At 37.7% G+C, this 11,488-nt stretch overlaps 2 protein-coding genes across 2 annotated transcripts; both read left to right on the top strand.

The window, feature by feature from the left end:
• The first annotated feature begins 2,709 nt into the window (after positions 1 to 2,709).
• On the top strand, positions 2,710 to 3,650 carry LOC135608835 (flavonol 4'-sulfotransferase-like). Its single transcript, XM_065101881.1, has 2 exons — positions 2,710 to 3,025; positions 3,370 to 3,650. The coding sequence occupies exons 1-2, from the start codon at positions 2,710 to 2,712 to the stop codon at positions 3,648 to 3,650; spliced, it is 597 nt and encodes a 198-aa protein (XP_064957953.1).
• Positions 3,651 to 5,930: 2,280 nt separating this feature from the next.
• On the top strand, positions 5,931 to 7,072 carry LOC135609266 (cytosolic sulfotransferase 8-like). Its single transcript, XM_065102375.1, has one exon. It carries the CDS (start codon positions 5,980 to 5,982, stop codon positions 6,991 to 6,993), a length of 1,014 nt encoding a protein of 337 aa, XP_064958447.1. The 5' UTR covers positions 5,931 to 5,979; the 3' UTR covers positions 6,994 to 7,072.
• The last annotated feature ends 4,416 nt before the right edge of the window (positions 7,073 to 11,488 follow it).

Consider the following 11,488-nt stretch of genomic DNA (forward strand, 5'->3'; position numbering starts at 1 on the left):
GGATTCTCTTGTTATAGCTAATTGAAAGAAATATCATACTTTGTATAGGTTGCAGGCTAAAGCTTATGTTGAGTAGTTAAATGTTACAGAAAAAGACTTCAGCATGGAGTTATGGCATAAGCGATTGGGACACATGAGCGAGAAGGGGTTGCAAGCTCTTTCCAAGAGAGAGGTATTATCATACCCCAGAGATATACATCTGAACCCTTGTATTGATTGTTTAGCAGGTAAACAACATAGAGTTTCATTTGCTAGTCCTGCTATGTCTAGAAAAATGTATGTCTTAGACCGTGTTTATACAGATGTATGTGATCCTTTGAGGATAAAAACTCATGGTGGATCTGTTAATGTTCTTGGTATAAGTGGTGCATTTTATTTTGTCACTTTTATAGATGATTTTTTCAGGAAATTTTGAGCCTATGCTTTGAAGACTAAAGATCAAGTGATTAATGTCTTCAAAGAGTTTCATGCCATGATTGAAAGGGAGATAGAAAGGAAATTGAAATGCATAAGATCAGATAATAGTGGTGAGTATACAGGATTGTTTAATGACTATTGTAGGTCACATAGGATCCAACATGAGATGACAGTTCCTAGTACACCTCACCATAATGCAATTGCAAAGAGGATGAACCGCATCATCATGGAAAAGATCAGATGTATGCTTTCACAGGCCAAGCTACCCAAAAGGTTTTGGGATGAGGCTTTGAGGACTATAGTTGATGTAATCAACTTATCACCATGTAAGCCCTAGATGGTGATGTTGTAGAGCATGGTCAGGGAAAGATGTTTCCTACAAGCATTTGAGAGTGTTTGGTTGTCATGTATTTGCACATGTTCCAGATAATGAGAGGTCCAAACTGGATGGTAAGTCTAAACAATGTATTTTTCTTGGCTACTCACATGATCATTTTGGTTACAGGCTTTGGGATCCAGAAAAATAGTAGGTATTTAGAAGCAGAGATGTAGTCTTCTTTGAGGATCAAACTTTTGAAGATTTGAAGAAGAAGGCACTAGCCAATACTTCTGCAGAAGGATTAGCAGATTGTGACCCAGTTATTCCTCCAGTATATCATGGTGATGGGGGAGATGTGCAGGAAGATGGTGTAGAGCCTGATGTTGATCTACCTACAGGACATGTTGAGCAAGAAGAAATAGGAGAGCAAGTTCCAACAAAACCTCAATTGAGAAGATCTTCTAGACAACGTCAACCTTCCAAAAGATACTCTACAGATGAGTATGTGATGCTTACTGATGCAGGTGAACTAGAGAGTTACTTGGAAACAGTTGAAAGTGAGCAGAAAGAGAAGTGATTAGTTGCTATGCAGGAAGAGATGGATGCTCTTCAGAAGAACCACACTTATGATTTGGTACTGCTACCAAATGGAATGAAGACCTCACCAAAAGAAAGGCAAGAGATATGCTGACAACTGGTCGGCATGGCTTCACATTGATGAGTCATGAGACAGCCTCCCTTATAGGCTGAAGGGGGAGGTTGTTGGGCTGACAGCCTACAGATTCAGCCCATAGTGGGCTTGGGCAGCCTACAACCCACACCCCCTCTTAACCTAACCCTAATTAACATTAGGAGGGGTGTGGTGGCTACGTTTTGGAGGCAGAAAAAAAAACATAAATAGGGCAGCAACGTGGGAGAAGTGAATAGCCACGGGATTCTAAAGAAAATGAGAAAAACAAGGCAGAAAAAGGAGAGAAAGAAAGGGAAGAAGACAAGGACAACGCAGAGGCTGTTCTCAATCATCTAGCAGTGTTCTCATCTTAGGTTAGATCAAATCTACAGTAGACTCTTGCTGTGATTATTTGAGGAGATTTTAGATATTGTAGGTAGTGACGTGATCTTTGTATCCTAATTATTCTCTTGTGATTGTCGCTAGGGTTTAGGACAAGAGATTGAGATTTGTATATTCATTATTTTTATAGTGGATTATCTTTAGTTTACCCCATTGTTTTTACCCTTCACGTTGAAGAGGTTTTCCACGTATATCTTGTTATTCTATTTGATTGTGATTCTATTTAATTCCACTACGATTTAATTCCATTTACTTCACAAGACACGCTTAAAAAAGACACCAGGTTTTTCCTAACTTCCTACAAAGGTATGCGAACTGAAATGTTTACGGCCTTGGAGGAAGATTTTGATTTACCAAGTATTTACTGCAAGAAGATAATATATTTCCAAGAGCTGGTTTGCTGTTAATGAGGAATTCATGCACTTCTTCGTCTAATAAATAAGAATGCATTTAAGCATAATAAACAACTACGGTATCTAATACCAAAACTTCAAAACGGGATAAGATTACATAAACCAAATGGCAAGGGAAGAGGAAATATCTTCTTTTAGTTTCACAAACTTCAACTACTATAAAACCAACCAACTTGTCTCAACAACATCTTAAATGTCAACGTCTTGGAGGCACCTAAGTATTATCACACCATTCTAAACTCGCCTTCAACATTTTACACCTGACGTTTCTGACCACTTCCGATTCCAGATTTCGTTTACGCTATCTAACTTTTCTTACATTCAATAATTTCCAAATAAACTATTATGTCACAACGGTTAGGTCATGACAAAAATCACAGAGATTAAAATAAATTTTAATTAATTAATTATATATATTTATGTGTGTGTGTTTGGCTAAGATTTAGACAATTGGTAGATCAGCCTGAGTTGCCTTGTCCCGCTTTCCCATGGCCGAAGCGTTCGGATCCCGCTTTCCATCGAGGATCGAAGAAGAAACCGAGAAGGAAGAAATCCGCCACCGGACCTATCAACACTTTCACACATCTGGTGTCGGCACTACCAAGCTTAGAGTCCGGCTTTGTCGACTCTACAATGGCTGGTATGGGTTTCCGACGGACATCGTAGGCACCATGGTCGCCCAAAAATACTTCAGAGCTCACCCCACCGACGTACTAATCGCCACCATCCCCAAGTCCGGCACCACATGGATGATAGCTCTCGTCTTCTACAACATTAACCGCGGCTCCCACGTCGACTCCCGACGTGCCTTGGGAGTCCTGCAATCCCCACGAGTGCATCCCCTTTCTTGAACTCCAAATCTACACCAACAACCGAGTACCTACCCGAGCAAGCTGCCACCCCCGTGACTCTTCTCCACACACATCCCCTTCCATTCCCTGCCGGCGTCGGTCGTGGACTCCGACGGGAGACTCGTGTACGTGTGCCGCAACCCCAAGGACAACTTCGCATCCTTATGGCACCACATAAACAGGCACAGGACGAAGGCTAACTTAGAGCCACAACCGCTCGAGAAGGCCTTGGACAGCTTCTGCAAGGGCTTCTCTTTCTTTGGCCCGGATTGGGATCATGTGCTCGGTTACTGGAAGGAGCACTTGGAAAGGCCAAAGTAGGAGAACTACTGCAGGACACCGTAGCTCAGCTGAAGCGGGTGGCGGAGTTCCTTGGCTGCCCCTTCTTGGAGGATGAGGAGAAGGAAGGGGTTATCGATGGCATCGTGCGGTTGTGTGCCATGGAGAGCTTAAGCAATTTGAAGGTGAACAGGAGCGGCACGACGGACTTCGGGCGTTGGACGGTGGACAACAGCACCTTCTTCAGACGCGGGTGTGGTGGGGAATTGGCTGAATCATCTCACGCCCGAGATGGCTGATCGATTGCAGAAGATGACGGAGGAGAAATTTGCCGGTTCTGGTTTGATGTTCCAAGGCGCATATTTCGTAAGAATAATATATGTGTAATCCGACTGAATAATAATTTTCTTTTCTTATTTCCATACATTTTTTCTTCTTTATCCCCTCCAAGACAACACATTTCTTCATCGTTCTTCTTCCTTTACTGGAGAGGCAATGAATGGTTGGTGAGGTTTACATGCAGCGGTTATACTCCTCTGTTCCTTCTATTTTATCTTTTCCAGATCTAAGGTGCTCGATGAGTGCTTCATTTATGGAGTGTTCGAGATTCCTCAGATACGATTGTACCGAAGAGAGAAGAAGCGGCAGAATGATGAAATCAAAGAAGCCATAGCAAGATTTAATTGCTTCAAGTATTGTTCTTCTGTGTAAGATTACAAATATCATATACACCAAGCTTGGCAATTCTATTAGAAATGAAAAAACAATAGGTAACATCGATAGCTTCTACAGCCAATGCCGCCAATCCCCAATGGACAGAGAGTTGTCCATTGTATGACACAAAGGCGAGATCCACCAGAAAAGATACTCCCAAACATAGATTATAGCCTATAGGCACATCCCAAGATCCATTACAAGTAAAATCCGAAACCAAACAATGACTCTACAATTCAAATATATTATAAAAAGTCAACTTTATATGGATAGATACATCCAAAATCCAAAGATCCAAGATAGTATTAATTAAAATATAATTACCGACAACTATAGAAAGTCCGTCATGCAACATTTCAAAAGCAGAGAAAAATAACCTCCAAGACCAATCATTCTTAGAAAAAAATAAAATTGAATGTCCCAAGTGTCAACATTCTCATATTTAGCTCTAATCACCTCATATCACAAACTATCGTATTTGTTTAAATATTACAAAATCCTCCTTTACAAAACAAACCTCATGATATGCAAGTTTTTACCACTATAAATCGTGGCTCTAGCGTCCACTTCTGACATACTTGATAAGATTAATTCAAATAGCTATAATCACATAAAATAAAAGGAATAATTATTGTGAACACCAAATCTAATAAAAAACTTATTGATGATGTAATGTTTATTTCATATTTAAAATAAAATCTCATTAGTATTGAGCAATTGATAAGAAAAGAATATTATGGGCTAATTACATATTATCTCTTATAATTAGTTGCATTTAGCATCTCAGTCCCTATTCTTTCAAAAGTTATATTGGGATCCTTATACTGACGAAAATAAAACATTGAGATTTCTATATAAGGTTAAAAATATAATTTCATAGGGTTGAAAATGAAGAGAGAAAAAGAGATTTTGTTAAGCAACAATGTTAAATGTTTTACTTTTATAAATATATGGATCTCAATATAACTTTTGAAAGTATAGTGATCAGGATACTAAACGAAGCTAATTACATAAGATATAATTAATCCAGATATTATGTTATCTTTTATAATAAAAATTAGTTTATTTATAATAAAAATTAAAAATTAATAGCAACTGTAAGGTTGATAAAAAAAATATAATATTTTCTTTAATATTTTTGGATTTCTCCTCACATGTTTAATGGATAAGACCAATCCATCATTTTTTTCTGGCTCCAAACCCTCATTCAAATTACCTAATATCAAAAATATATATCATGAGTTGGACTTATATATAGTTTGATTCTCATATATGTTTGGCAAAGATTTAGGGACCAAATTAGCATGATTTTCTATCAGTTACTAGTAGGCGCACTTGGGAAGGCCAAAGAAGATATTGTTTGTGAAGGACAAGAGGCTGCAACGGGACATGTTGCTATGTTAATCGCAATAATGGATGGAGAGCTTCGGTTCCATGCACATGGAAAATGGGTAAGACCAACCCGTCTGTCATTTTTTTTTTTTTGGCTCCAAGCACTCCATTCAAATTACCAAATATCAAATATATCTGATGAATTGGGCCTACATAGTTTGATTCTTGTATATGTTTCGCTAAGATTTAGTACCTACATTATCATGATTTTCTATCAATGACAGTAGGCACAATTGGAACGGCCAAATAAGATATTGTTTGTGAAGTACAAGAGGCTGCAACCGGACATGTTGCTATGTTTATCACAATAATGGATGGAGAGCTTCGTTCCCATGCACATGTATAATGGATAAGACCAACCTATCATTTTTATTTTTTTGGGTTCCAAATGCTTATTCAAATTACCTAATATCAAAAATATAGACCATGAGTTGGGCCTATATATAGTTTGATTTCTCATGTATGTTTGGCTAAGATTTAGGAAATCGTTAGATCAGCCTGAGTGGCCTCATCACGTTTTCCATGGCCGACGCTTACAGATCCCAGCTCGAAGAAGAAGAGGAGGAGGAAGAAGGAGTCCATCACCGGACCTATCAACACTACACACAACTCGTGTCGGCACTACCAAGCGTAGACTCCGGCAATGGCAAACCAATCTTCTGCTACGACGGCTGGTACGGTTTGCTGTCGGGCATAATAGGCACCATAGTCGCCCAAAAATACTTCAAAGCTCGCGCTACCGACGTACTAGTCGCCACCATCCCCAAGTCTGGCACCACATGGATGAAAGCCCTCGTCTTCTCCACCGTAAACCGCGGCTCCTGCGTCGACTCCCGACATGCCTTGGAGTCCTACAATCCCCATGAGTACGTCCCCTTCCTTGAACACCAAATCTACACCAACAACCGAGTACCTGACCTGAGCAAGCTGCCACCGCCGCGACTCTTCGCCACGCACATCCCTTTCCAGTCCCTGCCGGCGTCGGTGACGGAGTCCGGCTGCAGAGTCGTGTACGTGTGCCGCAGCCCCAAGGACAACTTCATATCCTTATGGCACTTCAACAACAGATTCAGGACGAAGGCTAACTTGGAGCCATGGACGCTCGAGAAGGCCTTGGACAACTTCTGCAAGGGCTTATCCCTCTTCGGACCGTACTGGGACCATGTGCTCAGTTACTGGAAGGCGCATTTGGAAAGGCCGAATAAGATATTGTTCGTGAAGTACGAGGAGCTGCAGCAGGACACCGTAGCTCAGCTGAAGCGGCTGGCGGAGTTCCTTGGCCGTCCCTTCTCGGAGGATGAGGAGAAGGAAGGCGTGATCGATGGCATCGTGCGGCTGTGTGCCATGGAAAGCTTAAGCAATTTGGTGGTGAACAGGAGCGGCACCACGGAAATGGGGTATTGGATGCTCGACAACACCCTCTTCTTCAGACGCGGTGTGGTGGGGGATTGGCTGAATCATCTTACGCCCGAGATGGCCGATCGATTGGATGAGATGACGAAGGAAAAATTTGCTGGTTCTGGTTTGATGTTCTAAGGCACACATCTTGTAAGAATAATATATATTGAAACTTATGTTGGATCTTAATTCAAGAAATGGATATGGAGGCAGGTAATTACTGTTAGAAATGGTTCACCTGAGTTGAGTCAACTCATAACTCACACGCATCAAATCCTTAGAACATCATATCTATATAAGGACTAGAAAAAAAAAAAAAAAAAAAGGTTAGGAGAAACCCTCTCAACAATATCGTCTAATCACATTATAATTAAACTTTTTTTTTTTTCCGATCGATAATTATAATCAAAATCTAATTAAATCTATAATATATTTTTATATAATTAAATAAAAGTTTATAATATAACAAATCACTATCTACCATGGCGTCGATGTGTTTCATAACACATCAATTTCTGTGAGGTAATTAGAGTTTGTGCCATATAATATTTTCTCTTAAGAAAACAGTCTGTATGGGCAAAGGCAAGAGTTAAGTCAGTCAGTTGGATATCATACATTCTTTGGTGATTTTGGATCCATTATTTTGGGAATTAGAAGTTGTCTTCGCTCCCTCTTTTGCTTTTGTTTGATTCCGTCAATTTACTGAAACAGATTATTAAAAAATAATAACTATTTCAATTCTAAAAATTATCATTAACAAGTTTATATTATGGAACAGATTATAAAAGCTGCTTTTATTCCGAATTCCCAAATAATTAATCACATTCGGAATGTCCAACATGGAAAGAAAATTGTTGTGCTATGGAATTAGTTTGGAGAGGACATGGGAGTTGAGAGGGCGATGATGATCGACGAGTGTGAAGGTCGTGTGCTCCTCCCCCAAGTCTGGCATCACATGGATCAAAGCCCTCGTCTTCTCCACCATAAATCGTGGCTCTTGCGTCGACTCTCGACATGCCTTGGACTCCTGCAATCCCCATGAGTACATCCCCATCCTTGAACACCAAAAACCGAGTACCTGACCTGAGCAAGCTACCACCACACACATCCTTTTCTAGTCCCTACCGGGGGGACGGAGTCCGGCTGCAGAGTCAGAGTCGTGTACTGATGTCTTGATCCTGTCTAATAATCGGATAGATGAGAGATAAATGATGTCTGGAGCCAAAAGTTAAGCGTCAATTGAATCAATTTGATAAAAAGAATTATCGAAGAAATTTTATTGAAGAAGCTTTAGCTTGAATACATTAACATATCCCTCTCCTATTTATACAGATTATGAGAAAAAAAAATTTCTTAACAAAATAAAGGATTTTCCTCGACAGTGAAATTTTCTGAGAAAATCTTATCTATTATTAATCTTAACGTAACAGGATTAAAAAGAAAAGAAAAAGTAACAATACAGGAACAGGGAGAATGCTGGTTGCAAATTCCAGCAGTTGGTTGGACAAGAACTAATTGACTTAATTATAATCCGGAAAAACAGATTTGCTTCATTCTGCATGATATATTCATTCATGCATCGACGCCCAAGCAGATGGATTTGATACCTACCATGATAACATAACTCAAGCATGATTGCCTGTACAAATAAACTTTTAACTCTTGTTGTGACCATATTACACAATAGCATAATATCATCGAAAGATATAACTGTAACTGAGCCCTAAAAGACATAACCTGAATTATCGATCTACCTCCAACCCTAACTGCTTAAGCAAAAATTACTGCGAAAAACTTTAATAAAACAAGCTTTTATAGAGTCCTTTTAAGGCATCATCATCTTTCACTGTGAAACCATCCAAGTATGTATGTAGCACTGATGTGACCTGAATCCTGGACCAAATGACCAAACTAAATTTGACAGTGGAAATCTCAACTACTGCTAAATCTCATTCATGACAACTCATACCGAAAGATTTCATCTTTCAAATAACAACTCTTGAAAACTAATCCAGAAGGCTTTCCAGATTCCATCCTGTAGTATATATAATATTTGAAAAGAGACACCAACCAAATTGCTGTGAAGAAATGGCTCGACAGGAAAGCAATGTGCTAACTAAAAGCATCGATAAAAACAAGTTCACTAATCAAAGATCATCACATGTAGGCTGGTGTCCTTCGTAAAAACATTAAAAATCTAGGACCACTTAAAAGTAGATATATCTTAAATAGGTGGCAAAGTCAATGTTAGAATGGAACCCAAACAATATAAATATAACTAAGAAGCAATTGTCCTCGATGAAAACTTTATTTGGACAAGCGAATAGGGTGAACCATCACCAATATAACTCCACAAGACACGCTTAAAAAAGACACCATAGTCAGGAGATCGAAGAGGTTTTTCCTAACTTGCCAAGTGAAGAAAGGCATGCGAACTGAAATGTTTACAGCCTTGGAGGAAGATTTTGATTTACCAAGTATTTACTGCAAGAAGATAATATATTTCCAAGAGCTGGTTTGCTGTTAATGAGGAATTCATGCACTTCTTCGTCTAATAAATAAGAATGCATATAAGCATAATAAACAACTACGGTATCTAATACCAAAACTTCAAAACGGGATAAGATTACATAAACCAAATGGCAAGGAAAGAGGAAATATCTTCTTTTAGTTTCACAAACTTCAACTACTATAAAACCAACCAACTTGTCTCATCAACATTTTAAATGTCAACGTCTTGGAGACACCTAAGTATTATCACACCATTCTAAACTCGCCTTCAAACATTTTACACCTGACGTTTCTGACTTGTCTCATCAACATTTAGTTTACACTATCTAACTTTTCTTACATACAATAATTTCCAAATAAACTATTATGTAACACCGGCTAGGTCAGGGCAAGCATACACATCAATTTATTTTCTTGAAAGCAACATGCATGCCACTGTCTACAAATTACAACTACCTAATGGTCATGTTATAATATATTTATATGTATTCATGTGTGAGGAGACATTGAAAAAGATGACAAAAAGAATAGTCCTGCAGCTTAAGCTTTTTGGGTTGAATTGGTATATGACTTAATATATATTAATCTTAACTAATTGAACTTACATTCATTGTTAAGTTGAAGGAAAAAAGATGATAAAAAGGTGAATAGTAAAAAAAAAAAAGAGAGAGAGAGAGAGAGAGATTAGAAAAAGTTTTAAATAATTAAAAAAAATAAAGAGTTTTGAGTCAAAATTAACTTGAGTCAAGCTTATAGTACTAACAAAGTTAGCTAAACCAAATAGTTAAACTTGCGATGGGGATAAAGTTAGTCACACCTTTGTTAGTTATCAAATAGTCAAACTTGCGGTGGGGATAAAGTTAGTCACACCAATGATTATAGATAAAATTAACTATGTCACATGCCCTTACTCGTAAGGGGAAGACAATTGAGCCACATATGAATAGGAAGAGAATGTTTCAAGATATTCGTGTGTAAGTAGAGATTAAAAAAATACTAAAAAAATAATCTCACATCAGTAAATATCAAGAGAGTCACATGATATATGTTTAATTCTAACCTATAATCTAATCATTTAAGTTTTTGGATTGAATTGGTGTGATGATTATTTCTATGTTTCACTATAAGATTATTATTTAAAATCTTATTTTAAAAAAATTAATATCTCAAAACTATCCTTTCAGAAGTGGATATAAATATCTTTCATCTCTTCTTCTATCTTAAAAGATAGTGAGCTGGGAGTGCAATAATCAATGGGGAACACAAGACGAGAGACGACACACGATAATAGGCATGACCTGTGGACACTAATCGACGATAGATAGCACAAGTTAGGAGGATGGGGAACCGAAAATGGGGGATGACGATCGATGATAAGCTCAAGTTGTGGATAATGATCGGCGAAATATTAGGGAGTAACGACGATGACAGGATGCACCGGGAATATGGGTATGAAAAAAAAGAAGAAGCTAATTACATAGTATAATCTATAATTAGCTCAGATATTATATTATCTTTTATAATAACAAATATTTTATTTATGATAAAAAAATAAAAAAAATTGATAGCTCCTCACATGCTTAATTGATAATATTTTTTTATTATTTTTGGATTTCTCCTTACATACAATTTTTTAGTTTTAGATTTCTCCTCAGATGCTTAATGGATAAGACCAATCCATCATTTTTTTCTGGCTCCAAACCCTCATTCAAATTACCTAATATCAAAAATATATATCATGAGTTGGTCTTATATATAGTTTGATTCTCATATATGTTTGGCAAAGATTTAGGGACTAAATTAACATGATTTTCTATCAGTTACTAGAAGGCGCACTTGGAAAGGCCAAAGAAGATATTGTTTGTGAAGTACAAGAAGCTGCAACAGGACATGTTGCTATGTTAATCACAATAATGGATGGAGAGCTTAGTTCCCATGCACATGGAAAATGGAAAAGACCAACCCGTAATTTTTTTTTTTTTGGCTCCAAGCAACCATTCAAATTACCTAATATCAAATATATCTCATGAGTTGGGCCTACATAGTTTGATATATATATATATATATATATATATATATATATATATATATATATATATATATATATATATATATATATATA

Source organism: Musa acuminata, chromosome BXJ2-4 (assembly GCF_036884655.1).
Source record: "Musa acuminata AAA Group cultivar baxijiao chromosome BXJ2-4, Cavendish_Baxijiao_AAA, whole genome shotgun sequence".
Lineage (NCBI taxonomy): Eukaryota > Viridiplantae > Streptophyta > Magnoliopsida > Zingiberales > Musaceae > Musa > Musa acuminata.

Excerpts from the sequence above, each read along its gene's own strand:
- LOC135608835 (XM_065101881.1), top strand. The coding sequence starts at position 2,710 with ATGGCCGAAGCGTTCGGATCCCGCTTTCCATCGAGGATCGAAGAAGAA. Across the intron at positions 3,026-3,369 it reads CTCCCACGTCGACTCCCGAC|GAGCACTTGGAAAGGCCAAA; the intron begins GTGCCTTGGGAG and ends GGTTACTGGAAG.
- LOC135609266 (XM_065102375.1), top strand. The coding sequence starts at position 5,980 with ATGGCCGACGCTTACAGATCCCAGCTCGAAGAAGAAGAGGAGGAGGAA.